Source organism: Ceratotherium simum, chromosome 22, assembly GCF_057802395.1.
Source record: "Ceratotherium simum simum isolate JZ-2026a chromosome 22, ASM5780239v1, whole genome shotgun sequence".
Classification (NCBI taxonomy): domain Eukaryota; kingdom Metazoa; phylum Chordata; class Mammalia; order Perissodactyla; family Rhinocerotidae; genus Ceratotherium; species Ceratotherium simum.
The window spans coordinates 5851381-5878634 of NC_141921.1; the positions used below are offsets into that span (position 1 = coordinate 5851381).

A 27254-nucleotide genomic window follows, 5' to 3' on the forward strand; every position below is an offset into this window, starting at 1 on the left:
CGCGAAACTGCTTGAGTGCGCCAAAGCAGATAAACGTGGTCCCTCAGAACCACAGGCCTGGGTCCTGACCCCAGCCCTGCCACTTACTGGCTGTGTGACCTTGGGCCAGTTACCTAACCTAACCTCTCTGTGCCTCAGTTTTCTTATCTCCAAAATGGAGTTCGTAGCAGCAATAATAATGCCACCTACCTCAAAATGTGGTGCTGAGAAGTAAATGAGTAAAAAAACTGGTCTTAAGGCGTTGAGACCCGCACCCCAGGAACCCCATGGCACATGGCAAGTACCATATATGTGTATACTGTAATTATTACCAACCTGAAACAATCTCCAAAATATATTAGGTACAAAAAACCAAGATGCAGGTCCAGTTGTATAAACCCAAGTGTGCAGGACAGTTATGCTTGTGTGTGCATAAACCACCTCTAGAAGGAGGCACTGGGAACCAGAGACCGCATCTGAGGAGTGATCAGGGGTGGGAGACAGTTCTCACTGACTAACTTTTATACTTTCAAATATTTTTTTACAAAGTATATATATTATCTATTCCAAAATTTTAAAATAAAAAAAAATACATATTTTGAAAAGAAGTCCCTTGGGCTGATGAAACTGTTCCGTGTCCTCATTATGGGGGTGGTTACACAAATCTGTATGTGTGTTGAAATTCATAGAACTGTACATCCAAAGAAAAAAGTAAATTTTACTGTACGAAAATATAAAAAATAAAAATTTAAGAAAGAAAGTCTCTTTGACCTCAATGCATAATACAGAGCAAGCCTGGAGAACAGGAGGCCAGTGAGGAGGTGATTGCATTTTGGGGGAAAAGAAATTCTTAGAGCCCGGGGAAGGAACAACAGCAGTGGGGACAGAGGAGAGAATTCAGAACAGTAGAGGAAGAAAGCGCGTGCTTCCTTCTTTCATGAAACCCATCTGACTGAGCACACGCTGTCCGCTGGGCACCATGCATGTGCTTTCTCCGCATAACAATCCCGAAAGATGACAGTTACTGTCGTCCCAATTTTCCAAATGAGGTTAAAGAGACTTGCCCAAGGTATAAGAGGCAGGGCCTTGGAACTAGGCCTGTCTGACTCCAAAACCTGCACTCTTTTCAGCACAAAAGACTCCTTTTCCCTAAAAAATTAGATCTGGGGGAGTCTGGGAAGGCTTCACAAAGGAGGTGACATTTGGACTGGGGCCTGGAAGAGTTGATCCAGGGTTCTGTCCCGCACAGTTCCAAGCGCTGCCGTTCACAAGGCAGTCTCTGTGACCGGTTCCCCCTGTGGTTGTGCAGTGCACAACCTGCACAGCCATGGGCAGCAGCTCTGAGTTCTTCACACAGGAACGGAGAAGATGCACCAGTTAGATTTTGCTGTCTAACAAATCGCCTCCCAAATTCAGCAGTTGGTTATAAACGATAAGCATTTACAGGTCAGCTGGCCAGTCCTTTTGATCTTAGGTGGGCTTATTCTTGCCCCTGAGTCAGCTGCAGAGTGATCAACCATCCTGGTTTGCCTGGGACTGTCCCTGTCACAGCACTGAAAGACCCGCACCCCAGGAAACCCCCCAGTCCTGGCAAACGGAAACAGCTGTTCACCCTGGTTGATGGGGGCTGTCGGATCTAAGCTGGCCTGGGCTGGGCCGGCTGGGCCCTCCCTCCCTGCTGTCTTTCATCCTCCAGCAGGCTCGCCCAGGCTGTTCTCAAGGCAGCGGCGACACGGGGCCAAGAGAGCCAGTGGAAGCACGCCAGGCCTCTTAGACTCAGAACTGGCCCATCATCGCTTCTGCCACATTCCAGTGATCAAAGCAAGTCATAGGGCCTGGGGTAGGAAAACAACCCCTCCCTTTTTTTGGGGGGTGGGGGGAGGTGAGGAAGATTGGCCCTGAGCTAACATCTGTTGCCAATCCTCCTCTTTTTGCTTGAGGAAGATGGTCCCTGAACTAACATCTGTGCCAATCTTACCCAAATTTTGTATGTGGGACGCCACCACAGCATGGCTTGATGAGTGGTGTAGGTCCACACCTGGGATCTGAACCCATGAACCCCGGGGCTGCCAAAGCAGAGCACGCGAACTCAACCACTACGCCACTAGGCCGGCCCCCTAGCCTCCCCCTCTTGATGGGACGAATTGTAAAGTCACATTTCAAGGGGCATGGATTTTGGGGGCAATGGCAGAGACCCCAGGCCAATTTTGTCATCAGTCTGTCACAGATGGGACGTCCTGACTCAGGTGCAGCAATAAGCCCAGCTGAGCTGTAAATGTTCATTGTTTTAAACCAGCCACTGCATCGGGAGGTGGTTTGTTACACAGCAAAATCTAACTGGTACACCTTCTCCATCTCATGTGGCACATCTGGGGAGAGGCAGGAAGTTCAGTGTGGCTGGGGCATGGTGGGCTGTCAGAAGGTGGGCAGAGAGATAACAATGGCTGAGTCTAAGTGTTTTCTCATCTCCTGGACTGGCAGGATGAGGACAACAGGAGAGGGACCATTATTCCTTTATACAGGTGAGAAAGACTGGGGCCCAGGGAGGGCAGGCATGCCCTCAAGGCCACACAGCCCGTCAGCACGGGCAGATTGGAACCAGGGCTTTCCCTGCTGGGCCCAGGGAGGCCATGCGAGGAAGAGGGGCTTGAAGGTACTTCTGCAATCTCTTTACTTAAGACTGAGAGGCCGTCGCGTATCCATAAAAGAATGGGGCAAGGTGGCCTGATGAAGATGGGCGGGTGTTGAAATCACTGAAACTCCCCTTGGCACCTACACTCCTACAGGACTTCACTTATTTATTCTTTCAATTTGAATGATTGTTTTTTCCTCCAAAAATTCCCTGGGGCTCCCTCTACATCGTTAGCAGCAAATGGATTTGCAGGTGTTTAATTAGGCTGGAAAATTATAGACAGGCAGAAGCCTTGACCAGGATTCCCCCACCTCCTGGAGGGGCCCCCAGGCCAAGAAACCAGGCCAGTTCCGGTGAAAGGGCCTCCCTGCTGATGTCCTGGCCAGCCACACCCCTGTAAATCCACCGACCTGCCAGTAACTTGTGTGGCCTCTGACTCGCTGCTCCCCTCTCTGGGCCTCAGGCTCCTGGTCTGTACCATGAAGATGGGGACGAGCCGAGAAGCGTGTGGTGGGATCTGAGACAGCAAGGAGGCCTGGGGTGAGCAAAGTGGCAGTGGCAGGACTGACCATGAGCTGTGCCAAGGACATTCCAGCCCCCAGCGTGGCGGTGAGGAGCCCACTGTGCTCTGGAGCAGGGAGGAGATGGGAGGGGCTCTGTCCTCTCTTGGAATGGGCAGAGGATATTCTGGTTGACCAGCAAGCCTACTGTGTGCTGGGTTGCACTAGTCTGCACTGACCCACCTCAGCTTCTCCACACCCCTGGAGGGAGTGTGATCTACCCTAGTGGGCAGCCGGGGACAGTGACTGTCCCGTACTGCACAGCAGGTGTGAAGCATGGCAGTCTGACTCTGGCTTCCAGGCTCTTCCCTCAAATCTGCTGACACCCTCCCTACTACGACTGCCCAGGCCTGGACTGGACACCCTCCGTTTGCCCTTGCAGACACACTCTCCACCCTTCGCTCTGCTTCAGACCGCTCACGTGAGCTCCCTCGCCCCCTGGCTTCTGGTTGGTTCAGTGGGTGGGAAGCAGCAGCAGGAGCTGGGAGGCTGGGAAGAGAGAGAGGCTGGGGTTTGTTCCCTGCTCCCTGCTGCCTGGCCAGGTTGTGTTCAGGTGGCCCTCCCCCAGAGCCCCAGCCCTCGCGGGACTCAGACAGGGCTGCCTGCCCTGCCCTTCCGAGCGAGCTGCCTCCCCACTGTGGCTAGTCTCAGGGTGTTTCACCATCCCTTAACCAATCATTAGACTCACTTCCGTCACAACCTTGTGACAGCAGAGACACCCCACAAGGCAGCTCCCACCCCCAAAGAGCTCTGTGCTCTATCACCTCACCCGGAATTTCTCCTCTCCCCTCTTTTTATCCCCCGGGGTCTTCTCCTGTGAACACAGCTGACCAGGGTTGGGAGGAAAGCAGGCTGATCGGACTGGTTCCCTGCAAAGCAGTGTTTCCCACACATCGGTCGCTGCAAATCTCTAGAGCCAGGATTTAATATTTCCCTTTAGTCAACTCTCTTTTCTGTAAAAGATTTTTTCAAAAAAAATTGAATCTGAGTTTTTTAAATATTTTTTTTATTTTAGAATAGTTTTAGATTTACAGAAATACTGTGAAAGTAGTTCAGAGATCTACTTACTTCTTAAACTTGATTTTAAAACGAAACTTTTCATTATTCCTGCAAAAGGAAAACCAGCATGACTTGCCTCAAATAAACTTTAATCTTAAAAATACACAGTGAAAACAAAGCAATGTTATTAAATTTTAAAAATTGAAATAAAAAATTAACAGCCCTATGGAAGTACGAATAAATTTGATTTGATTTATAAAAATGCATTCTGTGCAGAACTGGCTGGGATCTGTGTGTGTGTGTGTGTGTGTGTGTGTGTGTGTGTGTAAGCAAAAGAGGAGGCAGGATGTGAAGGCCTTCACAGCGCAGGGCCATCGCCAGGCACCAGGCGGTGTTCCACCATGACCCACGCTAATGACCCTGCCGGGAGTCTCCAAGGAATGGGCGCCACAGCACAGCCAGCATGCACGGAGCACCCACCGCGGGCGGACAGCGTTCCCGTGGCTTACATCTATTACCTCATCAGAGACTCAGGACAACCTGACAAGGTGGTAGGTACTATTATTACCTCACTTTTCAGGTGGAGAAACTGAGGCAGATTTAGGACCTGGTTCAAGGCCACAGCCAGGAGCCATGCCGAGACAGCCGGCTCCCAAGCCTGCACTTGTACCCGCTGTGGTGTTGCCGAGAGCAGAGAAACAGGGCCTGTCTTTAAGTAGGGGTTCAAGGCAGGTCTCAGTTTTATTTCCCCCAAGCGACTTTGTACTCTGAAATTCCTTAATTACGTAGAAAAGGTAGAAGATCCGAAATGAACACCCCATAACTTTCTCCACGATCCAACAGTTGTTCACATTCTCTCTCTATGTGTGTGTGTTCTTCTGTTTCCACCTGAAATGCTCACAGCCTTTCCCCGTGTGTCCTTGGCAATGATACCAGGTTTGATGTGCTTTTTTTTTTTAAAATACATTTTAAAGTAAATACATTACTGTGCAAATAAGGAGATGTTTGCCTATGTACCTTCTAGAATCACCCTGTGCACCCCTTCTGGTGTGACCACCACGTACTCGGGAAATGAGGCCCTGAACTGGGAGGGATCTCCACGGAGCTCCGTGGTTATTCTCAACAAGGACGCCACCCAAACCCACATGCTCCCTCTGGTGGCAGGGCTGGGGCTGTGTGGGGAAGACACTGTGGGGTCCGGTGGGGAAGGCAGGGGCATCCTGGGCGTCAGGCATCTAGACGGGGACGAAGGCCGTGGGGAGGGATGTGGGGCAGTGCAGACATGGCTTTGCACTGGCTCTTCCCTGTGACTGAACACTCTTCCTGCGAAATTGGAGGCACCCTCCCTCCCTTCAACCCGGTGTCTGCTCAGATGCCCCTCTCAGAGAGGCCTTGCTGACCACCCAGCTACAGTGGCCCCCCGCCCGCTTAACCTGCTTCGTTTTTCTTCAGATCACTTCCAGCCGTGATGCTGTTTTCTGCACTAGTCTGTCAACTCCATAAGAGCAGGGGACACATGTCTCTTTACCCAGCACCACACCCCCGTGCCTGGCACAGAGCCTGACACGAGCACACGCTAAATAAATGATTGTCGAATGAGCAGACGAATGAATGAATCCGTGGCCTGGGGTTCAGATTCAGACTCTAGGCCTGGTGCATCACTAGGGGCAATCCAGCCCCTGCTTGCATGCCCTCTGTGGTGGGGATCTCAGTCCCTACATTCTCAAGAGGTGATCACATTTGGAGAGTTTCTTTCCAGACTTTTTCCATAGACATGATTTTGTATGTTCCTCCAAAAACTGAGACTTATGTGTATTTCAAACAGTAAGGTAACTCCCTGAGGAAATGAAAGGGAGTCTGTGCCCAGCGCGGGGTGCCTGCCAGGGACTCAGGGAGGGCAAGGACCCTCTGCTTTCTCCCAACCCTCATTACGCCTATTTCTGAGCAAGACCCCAGTTCCGCATCAGGATCTGGGCCAGCGGGTCCTCATTCCCCCTCTGTTTGCTCCTCCCCTGACCCTTCCCTATTGGTGGGGAGATGGGAACCTCCTCCTTCTGCCTGGGAGGCCTTGTTGACAAAATCCTGAGCTGGATGGGGCGGTGGAAGGTGCTCCCGCTGAGAGACAGCAGTCCTGGGTTCTCTGCGCAGACTCGCTGGGTAACCTTGGGCCTTGCCTTCCATGCCTGTAAAATGGGGACAAAGAGCTTGTTCTGATCCCGGGGATGGGAACTATTCCAGGTCAGATTTCCAAGCCCCAGGGGCCTTCTGCAAATAGCAGCTGAACCACTCCATCCCCAGAGGCCTCGGGCACAAATCAGCAGCAGAGAGCACTGTGGGGCCCAGTTCGCCAAAGCAAAGGCAGAATTACGGCAGAGCAACCAGGCGAGGGGCTCCCTGCGTGGCCTAATTCAGAGCTGTCAGGGTGAGGTGTGGGACAGATTAAATTCATAAAGTCAGGGTGGGCTGTGGCAACGTGGCCACAAACTGCGCTCCTTGGCCACCTGGGAGCTGACAGAGTTGTGCCTTGGAAGGCCCAGCCCAGTGTCCGCCATGTCCCCCTGCCCTCCCCGCTGGCCATGCAGAGGCTGGCACCAGGCCTTTGTTTAGGCCGTATTCCTGCCCCATGTGCTCAGCCGCACAGCTCCTGGTCAGGGAGCACTGGGCCTGGAGGGAGTTGAGGCACTCGGTGGTGAAGTGCCTGGACCAGTAGTCTGGGTTCAAGGCCCAGTCTTGGGGTGAGGGTTGCCCCCTGTCTGGTGTCCAATGAGTCAGGAGTGAATTAACTCCCAGGCTCCACCAGGAATCCCTCCTATTGGGACTCTCACAGAGTCCCTGTATAGAAACCACCCATCCTTCAAGGTCAACATCAGGACACCTCCTCCAGGAAGCCCTGCTGGAATGGCCCAGAGCCAGCTTCCTGAATCCCAGGCACATGGGCTTATCCCAAGATGGAAGGTCCTGGGCTGGGCCCACCAAGATCTTCCACGGCCACCCTGTGTAAAATTCCAGCATCCTCCTTGCCTCGGCACTTCCAGTTTCCATTCCCTGCTGTATTTTTTGAGCATGGTCCTTATTGCAGTCTGATGCACCTTAGATTTGCTTATTTGTTTATTCTCTGGCTCTCCCACTAGAATGCAAGCTCTCTGAGGGGAGCCTCCTGGTCCTTCTTCTTTGCTTTTGTATCTCTGTGCCTAAGCTGTGCCTGTGACCAGGAGCCTCAAATGTCAGGTAAAAAAAGAATGAATAAAAAGAAGGGTGCATAGTATATGCAAAGGCCCTGAGGTGTGAAAGGGCATGGGAAGGAAGACGGTGCCACAGAATGTAGGATTTCTAGAGTGGGTGGGGGCCTCAAGAGGAGAGAGGGGAGAAGGGAGCAAGGCCTATACTGAGATTATCTCATTTATCATCTCATTTATCCCTCACCATGGCCCTGTGGTTGGGACCCTTTCCATCCCAGGGAAGAAGGGGTAACAGGGAACAGCAGGCCACTTATGGGGTTGCTGGGGGGATTAACTTAATTAACGCAGGTGAAGTGCCTGGGAAAGAGCCTGGCACACAGCAGGCGGTCAATAGCCATCAACGCACGAGTCAGGTACATTCAACAGCAGTGAACTCTGTGGTGAGCAGATGAGGCCTCCAAAGCTGGGAGAGGTTGAGACTTGCCCAAGGTTACAGGGCGAGTGGCTTGGAGAGGATTCTCGAGATGGGGAAACACGTGACTTCCTGCAGTGGGGGCAGCCACCCGGGAGCAGGTTCTGATGAGGGGCCAGGTTCAGAAGAGGGCATCTGTGCAGGGGCAGGGGGAGACTGGGAGGGCAGAGGGCTGGGGTCATGGCAACTGGGTTCTGGGCCTGGTTTCAACTTTGGCTCTTCAGGTTTCCTCCATGCCCTCCCAGCTCTGCAGCTGGTGCCCGGAGGCTGCCACCCTCCACGCTGAACCCAGCACCCTCCATCCCCCTGACGCACCCAGTGGGCCCTCTCCGTCCAGCTCCTCGCCTTACAGATGGGGAAACAAAGGCCCCGAGGAGAGGCAGCCTGCAGGGTGGAGGCGCCTGGGTTTCAAGTCAGACCCACCACGTTCTCATCCCAGCCCTGCCACTTACTAGCTCTGTGACCCTGGCCAAGCCTCTTAACCACCCTGATTCTCTGTTTCCTCATCTTTCATGACCTGTCCCACGCAGAGCCAGCAGTGAGGACGCAGGTCCCAGGGATTCCCGTCCCAGGCTGCTCCCCACCCCCATCCCTCCAGCCCCACCCCAGGGTCTGGTTGGGTGCAAAGGCCATAACCACCAGGTTAGAGAATTAAAGGCTGAGAACAATGCAGGAGCCGCGCCATCCATCTCCCTAGAAACCTGAGGCGGGGGTGGTCCAGCTGATGTGGGGAAGGAGTTGCCATTTGCCTCCTGTCCTCCATCCTCACCTGTGCCTTCCCTCGCCCTCGGTTCCCTGAGCCTAGACCTGGGACCCTACAGCAGGCCCCACAGGAGCCATGACCACACTCTGCCTTCTCCTGACCTATATCCTGCCCTTCAGGTCCTTTCTTAAGTAAGGACACTTTCGTGACATTGTTCCAACACGTTCTCTCCAACTTCTGGGCCTTTTCTCTGACCATCCCCTCTGCCTGAAGGCTCTCCCACACTCTTCCAGAAAGACTTCCTTTTCCCTATAAGCAGTTTGTCCTGTCTTCCTCTGAAATCCTGTGGTCCCCATGACCCCTCTCATGTCCCTGTGACACACCATTGTGATTGTGTATGCATCTGTCTCAACCCCTGGCCTGTGCACCTAATAGTTTTACTCAAGCAAACAATCCCCTCCAAACACACAGCAACACACTCAGAAACATGCAGCCACGCACAAATACACCACAGCTCTCGCCTCATAAGGGACACGCAGACACCCAAAAGCCCAGTTACACAAGGGCACATGCACACATGCATGACCCCCTAGGGAAGACGCCCATGTACATGCTTACCCATGTCAAGCAAGCAACAAAGTGACATCTCTGAGTTTTCACACACACACACACACACACGCACGCACACACTCACAGCAGACATCAAGCACACAGAGACACAGCTACCCACACAGAATCACATACTTCGAACGTCAGCCTTCTGCACACCCGAACACACACACAAATGCACGATCACGCAGAAACACGCACCACAACCAACAGTGGGGTCATACACGGTGGTGCCGAAGTGCACACACTGGAGTCAGTCCTGGGTGGGCTGGCCGGCTCTGGCCCGAGGCTTGGAGGATGTCTCCTCAGAGACGGGCTGGAGGCCCCGTAGCAGGGCCTGGGAAACCAGGCCACCGCCTCCCGCTGAAGCTCCCGGCGGGACGGGAAGATAAATGATGTGTCCATCAGGCTCCTGGGTGGAGGGTCCTGGGTGGGAGGGGGGCTCTTGCGCTGATTCTTGGCTCCTGATTCCTTCTTGCCAGATCACCTTGGGCCCAGCAAGGCCCTGCCCCCAGGCCAGACCCCAAGCCTGGCTCCAGGCACCCTTGGCAGCCTTGTCCTTAAACAATAAAAGTAAATGTAAATAATACATTGCTGAGCACAGGGCCCAACAGGGAGAACTCCCCGCCCTGACAGCACTGACATCATCTCCCAGGATCCTCTGCACACCTCTGACAGGTAGGATCATTCTGCCCATTTTAAAGGTGTGGAAATGGAGGCTCAGAGAGGTGAAGGGACTTTTCCAAAGTGACACAACCAGTGGGACATGGGACGGAAGCTCCTGGGCTCCTGGTCCCTGGGCCCCCAGGCTGGCGCTGGGTCCCCTCAGCCCTCACCCGACACCCAGGGAAGCAGCAGGAGCAGGGAGACCCCAGGTGGGCCGGAGTCTTCCTTTGGGTCTGGGAGGCAGCAGGGTAGATTTTGCTGGGGCGCAGCCCGGCCTTTCCGGCTCTGGGAAGCCACCCCCTTGACACGCCAGGAGAGGGGCTCCAGGTCTGACAGCCACAGACATCAGTGGAACAGCAGTGGTGGGGGCTGGTACCTGTACCCCCAGCCCCACTTCCCAGTCCTGACAGGCTGTGGCCCAGATCCCAGGTAGAGGCAGCATCCCCGGCAGGTTCCTGTGGGACCCCAGGCTCCTGAAACCCCTGACTGGAAGGAGCTGAGTGTCTCAGGCTACCCTGGGCTGCAGGAGACCGGCTGGAGCTGGCGCCAAGGGCTTCAGAGATTATGACGAGAAAAGCTTACAACTAAGAAACCTCCACGCCTGGCTGATTGCCTGTAAGAATTAGGCCAGCCAGCCAGGGGCAGACAGGACTCAGGTTTAGAGGGAGCAGGAAACTGCTCCAGGCCTGACCTCCCCGCCCACCAGGACCCCAGGGAACACCTCTCCTGGGACTCACTGAGTGAGTCACACAGCCTGCCCGTCTCCGGGCCTCAGCCTCCCCAGCTGCAGGGCTTGAGTGGAGACTTTCAAGCTGTGTTCCCCGCTTTGGGAGTGGGCACTGGCGGAGCGCTGCCGGCTGTGGAGCCTGGGACTCCTCTCCGCCCTTCAGCGGAAGCACTCAGTGTAACCACGGGCTCAGAAGGCTTGTTTCTTCTTCCTGGGCCCACAGGCAAACTGCATTTCTTGCCCACCTTGCTAAGGTGGCAGAGGCCAGTAACGGGTTCTTTGGAAGGAGTCTGGGCAGAAGTGACATCTGCTGGTCCCAGGCTGCTTTAAAACCTCTCATGTGAGGCCCTTTGCTCTTTTCTTTGCCTCCCAGGTGACAATGTCATGAAGTTATATCACACATAGGGCACTCACTATAAGATGGAAGGAACTTGGATCCCTGAGTCCCCACGTGGAGGAGAGAGGCTCAGCAGAGCTGCTGACCCCCACCGTGTTTGTGTGAGCAGGAAACAAACTTTTGTTGTGTAACCTCGTTGAGATTTCAGGGTGTATTTGTCACCTCAGCAGAGCCTAGACTAGTACGACTAATACACTCCTCTTTGGTGGATTTATATCTTGAGGTTTCACAAAGATTTTATTGAAGAAAGAACTCTGTGACTAAAATCCCCCATCCAAGGTGTCCGCTGTCAGGGTCTCCCGAATCCCAGGTCCTGAGATTCTGTATTCAGTCAGCCATGGGGCAGTGGAAGTCAAGGGTCTAGAGCTTGTTCATGGATCCCGACTGTGTGGCCTCGGGCAGGCTTCACCCCTCTCTGAGCTCAGTGTCCTCCCCTGTAGAGTAGAGGCAGTGATGCTTCACCTTCCAGGGGTGCGGGAGGATAGACGAGGACCTGTGAAGGGGGACACTGGGCTCTGGGGATGCAGTGACCTGTTGTCATTGTGCACATCCCACCCACCGCACGAGCACAGGCAAAGACGGGGAAAGAGACATCAAGGATTTATTTCTAAGTGGGGTACCTGGAAGTCGTGAAATTCTATTCATTCAGCACATATTTATTGGGTCACTGCTCTGGGAGCAGAGGGTGCAGCTGCAACACCCCACAGTCCTTGCGTCTGGGTGTATATACTGGCGGGGGACACACCCAGCCTGGGCTGGGCCCCAGCCATGAGGCCAGTCTCTCTTCCCAGCTGCAGTCTCCTCTGTGTTGGAGGAGGGGGCGGGGTCTGCTGCAGTAAGAATGAAGGCTCACACCCATCGAGAGTTTATTGTGTTCCCGGCCCTTTATGATTCAATTAAGGTTGATACTTTCCTCATCCTCATTTACAGAGCAGGAAACTGGAGGCCCAGAGAGAATGAGCCACCTGCCCCAGGTTACAAGGCAGGACGTGGGGCAAGGCTGGGATTTGACTCCAGGAAGTCCTCCGCCAGTGCCTGCACACAGGACCGCTGAGCTACTCAGATCTCTGAGCGTTGGCAGGCACAGGTGTGCGGGCGGCGGGCGCGGGATTGGGGAGGGGAGGCTGGCAGGGAGTGGGCTTCCAAGACTAGGCAGAATAGTAAAACTTCTCTGTTGCTTTGTCCCCTTCTGTCTCTCTGACTCTCTCTCCCCAATTTCCTTCTTAATCTCATTTGATACGACTCTTCGTGACTTCACAGCTCTCTTTGCCTCGCTCTAATTCTTTCAGTGCCTCCTCGCCCCTCAGGAGACAGCCCAAGATCCTGGGCTTGGCATTCAAGGCCTCCCTTTCCAGTCTTGCTCCCTGCCGCCGTGGGGCCCGTGCTCTGTGCTCTACCTAAATTGAATTGTGCAAACTGCCCTCCCTGAGCCCGGCTGGCTCCTTCCCACCCCACGGCTCTCTATGTGTCATTCTCTCTGCCTGGAGCATTTTCTCTGCTTTTCCCACCCAGCTCCAGGCAGCCTTCCCTGGCTGCCCAGGTTGGGCTGTGTTCTCTCTTCTGCAGTGCCACAGCCCGGGCTCTCACTGCTCTGATCTTCTGGGTTGTCATAGTCCCCATCTTCGCCTGAACCTTGACAGCTCCTCAAAGCACAACGGGGACGTCAGTGACCCTGGGTGGACCTGGATTGTAGGCGAGGTTTCAGGGACTCTGGAGGATGGCCCCACACAGAGTGACAGGTGGAGAAGAGGGCGGGGTGGGACCCAGGGTAGCCTGGGGTGTGAGGACTAGGGCATGGGGAGGTCAGAGTGGCCAGAAGGGGTCACCTGAGGCCCCAAGGACAGATACCCCGACTGGTTCAGAAGGATGCCAGGGCGAAACCACAAATATCCTATTAGACTGTGGCCAGGTTATGGCCATGGTATTAAAAATTACATATATTATGTAATAATAGATACATATAAAAGAGATGGATGGTGCATTTTTATATGAAATAAATAGGATAGTTGTATAATTTATTATCCAAATCAGGACCTTTCTGAGAAAGAAAGCATATGGGATGAATAATTATGTTGTGACATCAGGTATGAATCAGGACTGTCCTGGGAACACTGGGTGTATGGCCACCCTGGATAGGAAGTGTCATAATGGACACCTGTGAACCCAACGTAAACATGACGGCATGACCAGTACTGTGGGCTTCTTCCTCATCCCCTTCCCCTGCCTTCCCTACAGATGTAACCACCAGCTCGAAGTTCAGGTGAATCATTTCCTCAGTAAACAAACAAACAAACAAAACCCTTGTATCACATATGTATGAAAACCTAAACAATCCAGTTTATTTTTGCTTGTTTCTGAGCCTTATAAATGTCGGATCGTCTCATACGTGGTCTCCTGCGACGAGCTTTTCTCACTCGGCATTATGTTCCTAAGATTCCTTCACACCGTTGGCTGCAGCTACATGTGATTCATTTCCACTGCTGTACAGGATTTCATTACATGGGGATGGCACAATTTATTAATTCATTTCCCTGCTAAGGACATTAGCTTGGTTTCCAGGTTTTCACTGTTATAAATTGCACTACTAGGAGCATCCTCCTACGGGTCTCCTGGTGCTTGTATGCAAGAGTTTCTCTAGGGTTTACACTTAGCAATGATGTCACAATTCCACAGTGGTGGAGCAACTGTCACTGCACTAGGAGCATAGAATTCCTATTGCTTCACCTCCTCACCAAGACTTGTCACTGTCAGACTCCTTTTCTGTGGGAAATCTCATTGTGGTCTTAATTTGCATTTTCCTCATTACTATAGGGTTGAGCATCTTTTCTTCAGGTTTATTTTCCCCTCGTATTTCCTCTGCTGTGAAATGCTCGTTCATATCTTTTGCTATTATTTTAATAGTTATTTGTCTTCTTATCAATTGGTAAGAGTTCTTTACGTATGCTGGGTAGTAATGCTTTGTTCGTCATTTGTGCTGGAGTATATTCTCTCAATTTGTGGCTAGTCTTTTCAACAATCAGAAAAAAATTCACTTGGAGGAAGCAGAGACTATGCACAGTGATAAATATTTTAGCACAAACAACAACAAAACATTATTAACATTAACATACTCAAAGAAGAAAAAATATTGCATCCATGAAAAAAGAACAAGAAACTATAAAAAAGGAAGAGTCCAAGAACAAAAAAGGAGCTCTTGGGAACATAAGAGAAATTAAAAAGAAAAAAATAACTCTGTAGTGGTTTGAAGAGATTTCCCAGAATGGAGAACAAAAAGAGATGAAAAAATATAAGAAATGTAGAAGACCAGTCCAGGAAGGCCAATACTGGAATAATTAAGGAGATCCAGAAAGAAGAAAACAGAGAAAATGGAGGTGAGGAAATCATTATTGAGGTAGTTCTAGAAAATTTTCTCCAAACTGAAGATGAATTTTCAGAATGAGAGGACCAACTGTGTGCTCAGTACAACGAGTGGAAATAGATTTACTCCAAGACACACTGAGGGCACAGGAACCTAAAAGCTTCCAGAGAGAAAGAACAGCATTCCTATAAAAGATTAGGAAACAAAATGGGACTGGATTTTTCAACAGAAACTAGAAGACAATGGAGCAAAACTTCAAAATTCAGAAAGAAAATTATTTCCAACTTAGAATTCTATACCTTGTCAAACTATCGATTAAACGTGAGGCACATTTAGAAATGCAAGGTCTCAAAAAATTTACCTAGAATACCCCCTTTTAGAAAGCTATGGGTAGATGTTCCCCCAAATAGGTTTGAGAGTATAGAAAGAGGAAAACAAGGGATCTAGAAGCAAGAGTTTCAATACTTGAGAAAAGTGCAGAGAAGCCTCCAGATGATGGGGAAGGGAGATCCCACAGAGAGAGCTGAGCAGCTGGCCTCAACATCAACAGTCCAGGAGGGAGCCGTCAGAAATCAGTTGGACTTCTTCCCGACAAATAAGTTGGTAGACTACTTAACATAGACGATTGTATTAAGAGGAGATTTACACTAATGAGGGAGAGTTTGGGAATAAGGGATGAATACATAGAAAACTAAGCAAAAAATAAAACAATCAAACAAAAATATCAATTATTAATTCCAGGAAAAACACAGCTGTGCAGGAAAAAATAGTAATCACGGCACACTGCGATAGCATTAATTTTGTTATGATTGCATAAAAATCCTTTCAAGATATGACAGCAAAACAGAGGCAACAAAAGAAAAAATAGATAAATTGGACTACATCAAAAATAAAAACTGTGTATCAAAGGATACAATCAACAGAGTGAATAGGCTACCCACAGAATGGGACAAAATATTTGCAAATCATATATATGTGATAAGGGGTTAATATCCAGCTTATATAAAGAATTGCTACAACTCAACAACAAAAAACCCCCAAACAACTCAATTAAAAAATAGGCAGAGGACATTTCTTTTAAGAAGGCATACTAATGGCCAATAAGCACATGAAATGATGCTCAACATCACTAATCATCAAGGAAATGCAAATTAACACCATGAGATGCCAACTCACACTCATTAGGATAGCTACTATCAAAACAAAGAAAAACAGAAAATAACAAGCGTTGGCAAGGATGTGGAGAAATTGGAACCCTGTGCACTATTGGTAAGAGTGTAAAATGGCACAGCCATTATGGAAAACAGTATGGCAGTTCCTTGAAAATTTAAAAATAGAATTCCTATATGATCCAGCAATTCCACTTCTGGGTATATACCCAAAAGAATTGAAAACATGGACCTAAAGAGATATTTGTACACCCATGTTCATAACAGCATTAGTCACAAAAGCCAAGACATGGAAGCAACCCAAGTGTCCATTGATGGATGAATGGATAAGCAAAAGTGGAATATATATACAATGGAATATTATTCAGCCTTAAAAAGGAAGGAAACTCTGCAAAATGCTACAATATGGATGAAAATTGAGGACATTATGCTAAGTGAAATAAGCCAGTCATAAAAGGGAAAATACTGCATAATTCCACTTATGTGAGGTACTTAGAGTAGTCAAATCCATAGAGACAGAAAGTAGAATGTGGTTGCCAGGGGCTGGGGACAAAGGAGAATGGGGAGTCATTGTTTAATAGGTTCAGAGTGTCAGTTTTGCAAGACCATTACCAAGCAATGGGCCTGCTCTGCTCGCTCAGTCTGAGCCAATTAATCACAACGAGTTAGGGATCGAGAAAGGAAGTTTTAATTCGATTAGCCAGCACAATTGGGAAGATGGCAGACTAAAGCCTCAAAAACCGTCTTCAAAAATTACAGAATCTTGAGGTAGTTATACAGGGAAAATGGGCAGTAAGGAGGGGGTTTCTTTCAGGCATGATGGACTCCAGAGTCTTTCGTTGTTCCATTCTTCTGTCAGCTGTGATGGATACCTTGTAGGTGTGTTTCCCACCTGTGGTCAGCCTGTTCCTGGAAAGAAACTCATAGAACAAAGTTTTAACCTATTAAGCTATTGGGGAGTATATATGTAAGTGGAGGCCATAAATCAGGAGAGCATGTGAATTTTTTAGAGTATGTGCAGAGTAGTCACACAGAGAAGGGGCTGGGGCCATTTAGCATAAGAAGATGGCCTCACTTATGCTCACTCATGAGATGAAAAGAATGCTGTGGATGGATGGTGGTGATGGTTGCATAACAATGTGAATGCACTTAATGCCACTGAACTGTTCACTTAAAAATGGTTAAGACGGTAAATTTTATGTTATGTGTGTTTTACCACAATTAAAAATGATTTAAAAATTTAAAAAAACTTTTAAAATCACATAATCACAACCATATTGGAAGGATGGGTGGGGTTGACCCACAGAGAGATGGGTGTCTGTATGTGCATGTGTTTGGGGTGCTGGGGGTGTGCGGGAGAGCTAAATCCTCATCTTCGTGGTGGGACATCAAAAGATAGTGCCTAAAATTGAAAGCTCAAGAAACAGAAATAAGTGTGTTATTTAGTGACAGGGAACTAAATTCCAAAAGAATCAGCTAAAGGAGTTGAAAGTGTTTGCTTCTGGGGAGAAGGAAAGGGAGGTGGAGAGTGAACGACTTAAGTTTTTCATAACAAGCCTTGTAGAACTATTTGATTCTTCAAAACAGGTGAAGTAAAACTTTGATAAGAAAAAATAAAATAAAAACTAAACCAAAACAAAAGCAAACGGAAAATTGCTGAGCATCCCCTAGAAGGCCCTGTGACTCAGGCAGGGGGCACTCAATGGCACAGGCTGAGTCACAGGGCCTGGCGGCCTCCAAGTCACCTTGAGGAACTCGTCATGGGGGCAGGGCGGGCAGGGCTCCTGCCCTCCATCCTTTCCCGGATTAAGTGGGGGGACCCAGAGCTGATGGCCCTGAGAAAAGGGAGACACATCTGGATGGACAGAGGAGCATTGTTTATTTGCATAAGCACACATTTATTTTAATGTGTATTGGAAATATATAATTAGCATATCAAACCTGTGATTTCATGGAGATTACTGCTTAGGATGAAGCTTAATTTATTAAGTGAAAGGATTTAAAGGAAAATGCTAGGACGACAGTAGAGGAGGTGAGTGGAAATGGAGAAAGTCATTCGAGGGGATGAGAACCACTGGTTGTGGGAAATACTGACCTAGTCCACGCCCTCATGTTAGGGATGGGGACCCCAAGCTCAGAGAGAGAAAGGGACCTGCCCGGTATCCTAGAGCAAGGCAGCAGAGGAGGCAGACGTGACGCAAGCTTCCTGAGAGTGCACAGCCAGGAGGCGGGAGAGCGAGGCTGGGATTATCCTGCTCTGGCTCTGGTCTGCTCTGAAACCCTGACACGCCTTCATCCTCTGAGTTCCTGGTTGTCTTCCTCTGTATAACGAAGGACTTCTGCAGCTCATAATAATGTTCATGATAATTGCAGATAATCGTTATGAAGTGCTTACTATGCACCAGAAACAACAATAACGATAATAATAGCAAACACTTACATAGAGTATACTGTCTAAGGAACACTCTTCTGGGCACTTTTCATATATTAACTTATTTCATCCTCACTAATCCTATGAGACAGTGTGGCAGCCAGTCTCCAAGATGGCCCACAGTGACTGTCGCCTCCTGGCTGTCACACTCCCACACGGAACAGGGCTGACCTGTGTAACCAAGAGGACACTGCAGAATGATGGATGTGGCTTCTGGTGTTAGGTCATAAAAGACACTGTGACTTCCTCCTCGCTTTCTCTGTCTCTCTCTGGGATCGGTCACTGTGGGGAGGCTGGCTACCATGTTGAGAGCACACTCAAGCAGCCTGTGGAGAGATCCCTGTGGTGAAAAACTGAGTGGTCCCGCCAACGGCCAACGTCAACTTGCCAGCTGTGAGTGAGCCAACCCAGGCCCTCCAGCCCCTGCTAAACCTTCAGAAGACCGCAACCCGGCCTGCATCGAGACCCAACCAAGCTGCTCCCAGATTCCTGACCACAGACACTGTGAGAGATAATAAATATTTACTGTTGTTTTAAGTTGCTAAGTTTTGGGGAATTTGGTTATATAGCAATAGATAATTAATACTCTTAGGTAATATTGTCATCCCCATTTTATGGATGAGGAAATCGAGGCACAGAGAATTCAAGTAACTTGTCCCAGGTCACACAGTGAACAAGTGATTTAAACTGTGGCAGTTTGGATCTGTATAAAGTTCACATAATGAATCAGAATCCTTCTTTCACAGAAATGAAGACACTCTGTCTAGTCAGAGAGAGAGAGAGAGGTGGTGTAGTGGTTGGGTTCACATGCTCCACTTCAGCGGCCCAGGGTTCATGGGTTGGGATCCTGGGTGCAGACCTGCACACCGCTCGTCAAGCCATGCTGTGGCAGGTGTCCCACATATAAAGTAGAGGAAGATGGGCACAGATGTTAGCCCAGGGCCAATCTTCCTCAGCAAAAAGAGGAGGATTGGCAACGGATGTTAGCTAGGGCTGATCTTCCTCACCAAAAAAAAAAAGAGAGAGAGAGAGTTACAGAGAGACAGTGACAAAGAGAAATTGGCAATTGGCTTGCAGTACAGCATGAAGGACTCGGGCTAGACTTCTGTAAAGAGAAGGTAGTGGGCGGTGGGAGATCTCTGCTGCCCTTGCAGCTCGGATGTGATTAACTCTGGGCCGCTGGTTTCTGACCCTGGTTGAGCGGGTGATGCAGCTGTGGGTACCTGGGGTTGGGAATCGGACGCCCCTGAGCAGTCTTCTCTCCGGGGCTCTTATCACCCTGCACTGTCACTTTCTGCCCCCAGACCAGAGATCCTCAAGGGCAGGAATGGAGTCTTGTTTATCTGTGCCCCTCACCTAGCACAAGGCCAGCCAGAGCAGGCGTGGGGAGGTGTATGCAGAGGGCCCTCTGGCCCTGGCCCTGGCCCTGGCCCTGGCCCTGGTCCTGGTGAGAATTCATACGGTCACACTTCCCTTTAACAAGTCATCACTGGGGACACAGCAAGGACTAGGATGACCCCGTTTCTGACTTGAGGAGCCAACACTGACAGCCCAGTGTGAGCAGAGTGATTGGGACACACAGTGTTGTGGGAGCCCAGAGGAGCAGGGAAGACCTCTCTGGAGGAGGCTGGAAGGCTTCCCAGAGGAGGAGGCACTTGAGCTGAGGCCCAAAGGATGAACAGAAGTCAGCCAGTGCAGAAGTGTTCTAGACAGAGGGTATAGCCTGGCAGAGGCCTGAAGCTCCGGTTCTTGGGGAGCAGGATAAGGGGGTAGAGTGTGCATGGGGTGGGCTGCTGAGCCTCTGGTGGCTCTGGAGGTGGGATGTGGAGGCTTGGGTGGGGCAGGGTGCCACGCTGACAGTAGGTGGAATGTCACTTGTTTCTGTCTCATGGGGAATTCATTGCACTTGAGGTTGGGTTTGAGGGTTTTCTCTGGAAATCCAGGAGCGGACAAGGCCCATATACTTGAGTCAGCCCAGGATGGAGAGAGAAGACAGGTGAGGACAAGAAGCGATACCAGGCCCTCAGGACCCATTTGGTGTCTGGTGTGTGCTGAGGGCTAGGCTCCCTCCATTTGCCCCTCACTGAAATTAACCAACTTATGCCCTGAAAAATTTCCAGTTCTGCTATCTGGGTTCGAATGCTGGCTCTGTCATTTGCTAGCTGTGTGCCCTCCCCATTCCTTAGTTTGCTCATCTGTAAAATGGGATAAACGTAAGACCTGCCTCGTGGGGATATTGTAAGGACTAAATGAGTTAAAGCATTTAAAGCACTTAAGACGGTGCCTGTCCCCAGCAAGTGTCCAACAAGCATTAGCGATTATTATTACTTGATAAGGTTCCCTTTCAACTGTTTCAAGTATTTACACATCATTTATCTAACGCTTGTTATGTGCCAAGGCTTGTTTTTATCCTCTGGAAACAAGGATGAGGCAGACATAGTCCTCCGAGGGGTGCAGAAACTTTCAGTAAAAGCAGAAACAAACATTGGTCAGATGTGTCCCAGGCCAGGGACCCAGAATGCAGGAGAGCTGGTTGCTGCTCTCAGAGAGTTTGCAGGCTGACTAGGACAAAGGGAAGTGACCCAGCTGGGTGGGGGCTGAGAGGAGCCTGGAGAACCTTTGATGAGGGTGCTGTCGAGGGACAAGGAGTTGCCCATTTTGGCAACTGGAGTGTGTGAGACATGTGAGCAAAGACCCCCTTTGGAGGGGAGGTCAAGGGATGCCTGGGCTCAATCTTTATTCTTTTTTTTTTTTTTTTTTGGTGAGGAAAATTGGCCCTGAGCTAACATCTGTGCCCACTTCCTCTATTTTTCACATGTGGGACGCCTGCCACAGCATGGCTTGATAAGCAGTGCGTAGGTCTGCGCCCGGGATCCAAACCTGTGAACCTTGGGCCACCTGAGCACGTGAACTTAACCACTATGCCACCAGGCCAGCCCCTCAATCTTTATTCTTGAGGGTTGGGAAGTCATTGGGGTTTTGAATAGGGAATTATGTTTGAACTACACGCTGTGCATACATAATCTCATCTAACATAATCCTCGCAACCCTGTGAGTCCTGTCATCATTCCCATTTTACAGATGAGGAAACTGAGCCACAGAGGTTAAGAGAGTTGCCCAAGGTCACACAGCTAGGAAGGGAAGGAACAGACTCACCCAGAGCCTGTGCTCTTCATCTCCCTACCTTGCTGCCTCTGAACTTCAATCCACACGATAATCTTAAAACTGGAAGGAACCTTGGAAATTCCCTGTCTCCCCCATTTTGCAGATGAGAAACTGAGGCTCAGAAATGGGGACTGACTCTCCTAAGACCACAGAGTGAAGGAGGAGAGGCTGAGCTGGGGGTCAATCTGGGCTGCAGGAGGGGCTCCACAGTCCCAGGCATCCTGCTGTCACAGCGGGCACTGCTGTGCTTGGAACAAAATCCAAACTCCTTGCTGTGTCTACAAAGCCCTCCTGTGATCAGGGCCTCACTGACTCCCTCCGACCTCACCTGGGGCACCCACCCTCTCCTCATCACCAGGCTCCAGCCCACCTCAAGGCCTCTGCACTGCTGTTCCCTCCGCCAGGAACGCCCTTCCACCCGATCTTCACGTGGCTGGGCACTGTCTTCGTCCATTCCCTGCCATAACAAAATGTGACAGACTGGGTGGCTAATAAACAACAAAAATTTAATTCTCACAGTTCTGGAGGCTGGGAAGTCCAGGATTAAGGTGCTGAAAGATCAAGACATGTGAAGATTTGGTGTCTGGTGAGAGCCCACTTCCTCGTTCACAGACGGCCATCTTCTCGCTGTGTCTTCACGTGGCAGAACGGGCCCGAGATCTCTCTGGGGCCTCTTTATAAGGGCACTAATCTCAATCATGTCCTAATTGCCTCCCAAAAGTCCCACCTCCAAATACTGTCACATTAGGGATTAGGTTTCAAGATATGAATTTTGGGAGGACACAAACATTCAATCTATATCAGGCTCCTTCTCGCCATTCAGTGAAATGTCACCTCCTCAGAGAGGCCTTCCCTGATCACCTCTCTAAAGTTACCTCTCATCACTCTCCCATCACCCTGTTTTATTTTTCCATAGCAGTTATGAGGATCTGAAATGATCTTGTTTTTAGTGAGGAAGATTAGCCCTGAGCTAACATCTGTTGCCAATCCTCCTCTTTTTGCTGAGGAAGATTGGCCCTGGCTAACATCCGTGCCCATCTTCCTCTACTTTATATGTGGGACGCCTGCCGCAGCATGGCTTGATAAGTGGTGTGTAGGTCCATGCCCGGGATCTGAACCTGCAAACCCCAGGCCGCCAAAGTGGAGTGTGTGAACTTACCCACTACACCACTGGGCCGGCCCTTGAATGATCTTTTTTGTTTTCTTGCGTTTGTGTCTGTCTCTCCCAACTAAGACGTAAGCTGCAGGAGAGCAGGGAGGAACTGCATCTATTTCTACGCAGTATCCCCAGGCCTCGGACAATGCCTGGCACATAGTAGGTGCTCAGTGAGTTTTTGTTGAAAGTATGCCTGCATTTCACTGTCTGCCTGTTGATGGTGTGTCTCCCCGCCAGTCAGGGACCTCACTGGGGCTGGTAGCAGGTCTGATTTACATTGGTACTCTAGGCCCACGACAGGGTTGGCACAGAGCAGGGCTGGCCTTGTTGGATAACCGAATGAACAAAGGATAGAAGGTGGCAATGGCAGGAGCAGCTGCTGCACTCTCTGAGGTCTGCACCTCTCTCCCGTGGGGTGGCCACGGCCATTGTCGAGGGGGCTGCCCTTTGTGGGAAGTAATAGAGCTCAGGAGGCTGCTAATGAGACAGAGTGGCTTCCAGGCCTGGGGCTAACAGCTCCTGAAGCCCCCTTTCCTGCCCCTCTGCCATAGAGGTGAGGGAGCAACAGGGTAGGGGAGAGCTGACCTACACTGGGCCCAGGCACCTGCAAGCCTGCCTCTGTTAGCTGCCAATGCCCTCAAACCTCATTGTCCAAAAAAGGTTATGTGGGTTGGGCCTCGATTATCAGCAGGCACCTAAAATCTAGTCCCAGGTCTGCCCTCTACACTCTGCACCCTGGCATAAGTGAGGCAGGGCTGCTACCTTCCAGAGGAGGGGGCTTCTCATTCATGCAGAGGCAGCAGAGGTAGACAGAGGCCCTGGGTGTGTGTCCGCTACTGGCAGGGATGACGAATCCCTTCTGTGGTGCCCCACGGTCCTGCCCTCTCCATCACAGCAAGAACTAACATGTTGTCCCTGCTGGTCCCCTGCTTGTCTGCCCCTCTGCCTGGCCCCGTGGAGAGTACCGAATAAGGATGGGTGAATAAAGTCTGTGGGCCAGGCCCAAGCCACCTGCCTCACATCCTTGGCCGTGGTCACATGAGTGTGTAACATGCACAGATGCACATGGCTGCATTAACCAGCTACACAGATGTGTAATATGGGGTTGTAGCCAGTGAGGGGTGCAGAGGTCCCGCCCTGCTCCCCCACCTTCTCGATCACACACATCCTGGTACCCCAACCCCTATCTATCACCACTCCTGCTCCACGTGCACACTGCACAGGCCTGTGCACCGGGGAACATCATCTCCCCACCCGCCCAGGTTCACTCCTAGGCATCCCTCAGCCTCCTGTAAGCCTGTCACCTCCTCCAGGCAGCCTGTGCTGCTTCCTCTGGACTGTCTGCTATCTTTGGGTGGCAGGGGCCTCGCCTGGCTCATCCCAGCGTCTGCGGCGCCCAGCACGCGGGCGGGCCCAGAGCAGGGTCACCAAGCGCCTGCTGAGGAAGGAGGGGACCAAGGACGTGAGGGAGGCAGCAGAGGAGGCGGCGGCGGGAGGGGCGTGGGGCGGAGGCGGCGGCGGGAGGGGCGCGCGCGCCGGCGGCGGCCGCCCAGGGCCGGGGCCGCGCGCCCAGCCTGAGCCCGCCCCGCCGCCGAGCGTCACGGAACCTGCTTGAAATGCAGCCGAGGAGCCGGGGCGGGCGGCAGCGGCGGCGGCGGCGGCGGCGGGGGCAGCGGCAGCCCGGCGCCGCGGCGAGGACTCGGCGGGCTGAGGCGCGGCGGCGGGGGCGGCACCGGGTGCGTGGGGCGCGGCGGCCGGAGCCCGGGGCCCGCCATGGGCCGCCCCGAGCGGGGCGCGCTCCGGCCGCTGGCGCTGCTGCTGCTGCTGCTGCGGCTCCAGCATCTCGCGGCGGCGGCGGATCCACTGCGCGGCGGCCAAGGTGCGTGCGGCCGGAGCCGCCAACAAAGCGCGGCCCGGGGGCCGAAGGGCAGGGGGCGGGGGGCGGCGAGGCCCCGAGCCCAGGCCTGGTCGCGGCGCCCGGGTGGATAGGCTCCTCGGGACCCAGCCATCTCTTCGTTTGCCCTCGACCCCCCGCGGCTCCTGTGTCGTGGGCTCTGCCCTCCGGCACCTGCTCGTGGGGGATGGGCGCAGTGGGGGCCTGGCCTGCCGGGAACTTTGCGGGGGGTGGTTATTGATGGTTTCGGGTGGGCTGTGTGATTCTCGCCGTTGAGGTTTATTTGACACGCGCGCTCCGCGGCGGCGGTGAGCGGAGCCTAGCGACTTCCCTGCCTGACAATGCGTTTCCGGGGACCCCTGCGTGTCGCCTTGAAAGAGGGGCTGTGTGCCAGGGGGATGTGCCCGCAGCGCCCACTGTGGGTGTCCTGGCGTGTTCGGGGTTCCCTGTGGGCTGTGTCTGCGTGGATCTCTGACTGTGGGCCGAGTGTGCGGGTGAGTGTGTCTGAATGGGAGGTATACCTAAGTCGTGTGACACCGACCGTGTGTGCCTAGTCTCCTACCATGGAGCAGCCCGCCATCCCAGGAACCCCCACCATCCTGCCCTCCTTCCGGATCGAGGGTGCCCGAGGCCTCTGGGGCCCTTGGCTCCAGCATCGCCCCCTTTCCTTCATCCTAGTAGATCCCTCCCCGCGGCCAGGACTGCATGGCCCGCGCGGATCCGGCTCATGCCCGCTCTCCCCCGCGCAGGGCCGGTCAAGGAGTGCGAAGAGAACCAGTTCCGGTGCCGGAACGAGCGCTGCATCCCCTCCGTGTGGAGATGCGACGAGGACGACGACTGCTCGGACAACAGCGACGAGGACGACTGCCGTGAGTGGCCGGCCGGGAGGGAACGGTGGGGGGCGCCAGGCTCAGCGCGCACGTGGCTGCAGCCGCCGCCGGGCCAGATGCGTGGACCTCATCGCCGGAGCCCGCAGCCGGGAAGCCAGCTGGGCGCCGCCTCCCTCGGGGCTGAATGGCTCTTAGCGACACGGCGGGAGCTGGGCGGCCGGCGTGTCCTAATGGGGCCGGAGGCGGAGCGCGGGGCGGCGTGGCCCGGGAGAAGGGCGCGCCACGCCCGGCAGGCAGGGCCGGAACTGTGGGCGGGGACTCGGCGGTCCCTGCACGCGTCTAGCTTTCTGCGGTCGGGCCCTCCGGGACTCCTGCCTCGGCCCCACCGAACGCACGCCTGCTTCAAAGTTCCACGCAGCTCCGGGCCTCGCGGCACTCCTTTCCCTGCTCGGTCTGTGAATGAATGGGCTCCCCGGGGCCCCTGATTGGCTGGGCGAGGACCACCCCATAGGCCCCCGTGGCCGGAGCGGCCAATCGTGGAGCGGGCGTGCGTGCAGGTTTCCGGCACCCTGGGCGCAGGGGCCCCGCCCCGGCCACACCCCCGCGCGCATCCCCCGGGAAGTAGGTGCCGCCGAGGCCCGCTGCTTTTCTGCATAGTCACCGTGAAGACCTTTTTGTGCCACCCTGGTTAGCCGACCGCGCTCTCCTGCCCGCCCTGCTCGGGCATGAGTCATGGGGCAGACCAGGAAGGAGGGGGCCAGGAGGAAGAGTTTGTTTCCTGGAAGGGGCCCCGGGATCCCGAGGCCGCGCGTGAACCCCCGCCCGTGTGCGGGCCGCCTCGGCTGGGTGTGATGTTTGTACACGCGGGTGTGACCGCCTTGGGAGTTCTTTCTTGGGGTGCGCCGTCGCGGATGTCTGTGGGACAGGGTGCAGTTAATGGGCAGTTGTCGCCGTGGAAGGAGTGTAGTTCCAGGAACAGAAAAACAGGACGCAGGCAGTCATTCATTCCTGGTCCCTGAGCGCACGCTGTGTGCCGGGCGCTGGGGCACTTTGGGGAACAGCGCACCTGCAGGCCGGGGAGCACAGGGTCTACGGGGGGAGGGGGGCAGACCCACAGCTCCACACAGTGCGGGGAGTGGGGCGGGTATCTGGACAGGCATTGTCTGTGGAGTCCTCGAGGTTTTTTTCTGGGTTTGCTAGTCAGCCTCCGGGTTCACTCTCTCAGACCCAACCGTGAGTGGGCTGTGACTTGGCCACATCCTTCCCTCCCGCCTCAGTCTCCTCACCTGATCGCTGGGCTAGTGATTCCTGCCCTGGTTTTGAGGACCAGTTCTAGTGAGGCGATTGGAAGTAATGACTGATGTGCTGACTGTCAGCTGTGTGCCAGGCCCTGTGGGGAGTGCTTGTCTTATATAAACCCTTCAGTCCTCAGAACGGTCCTGCTGTACAGACGAAACCAGCCGAGGCGCGGGAGATTAGGTCGCTTGCCCCGCAGCTGTGGAACTGCGAAGTAAGAGCTTGAATTCCAGCATCTGACTCCAGAGTTCTTAGCCTAATCGTGACCCTGACCGTTCCCCGGTGCTACTGGGGTTAGGAAAATGGCTGTGCCAGGGTGGAATATTAAAGCGACTCTCATCACTGGGAGTTGTTCTTCTGTGGTCCCCTCATAGAGTGGGTGCCGAGGATGAGGCAGGGAAATAGAAACTGTGCATTTCTGGGCCGGCCCCGTGGCTTAGCGGTTAAGTGCGCACGCTCTGTTACTGGCGGCCCGGGTTCGGATCCCGGGCGCGCACCGACGCACCGCTTCTCCGGCCATACTGAGGCGGCGTCCCACATACAGCAACTAGAGGGATGTGCAGCTATGACATACAGCTATCTACTGGGGCTTTGGGGGAAAAAAAAAAAAGGAGGAGGATTGGCAATAGAGATGTTACCTCAGAGCCGGTCTTCCTCAGCAAAAAGAGGAGGATTAGCATGGAGTTAGCTCAGGGCTGATCTTCCTCACAAAAAAAAAAAAAAAAAGAAACTGCATTTCTGGGCTAGTTTTACCTTATCTCCCTGACTCTATATAACAGTCTTGTGAGGGGGACTGTGAGGAGCAGAAGTTTGTCTTGTCATCCTGTTTGTAGATGAGGACGCTGGCTCAGAGAAGTTGAGTGATTTGCCCAAGGTCACACAGCCAAGTGTCATAACTTGGTCAGGATGTCCGCCTGCCTCCTAGTTCAGGGGCACTGTTGGCTGCGGTGGGGAGTGGGGTGCAGAAGGACCCAGGGGGGTGATCCAGGGACTGGAAAGCCACACTCTGAATCTTGGGCCTGTGGCTTTTCA

General features: G+C 52.6%; 1 protein-coding gene across 1 annotated transcript in view; it reads left to right on the forward strand.

Moving 5' to 3' along the window:
- Positions 1 to 23867: 23867 nt before the first annotated feature.
- Positions 23868 to 27254, forward strand: part of LRP8 (LDL receptor related protein 8) — a 78396-nt gene continuing 75009 nt past the window's right edge. The window contains 2 exon segments of the mRNA XM_087445912.1: positions 23868 to 24081; positions 24846 to 24965. Coding sequence (XP_087302038.1) covers positions 23976 to 24081; positions 24846 to 24965 — 226 coding nt within the window. The 5' untranslated portion in view covers positions 23868 to 23975.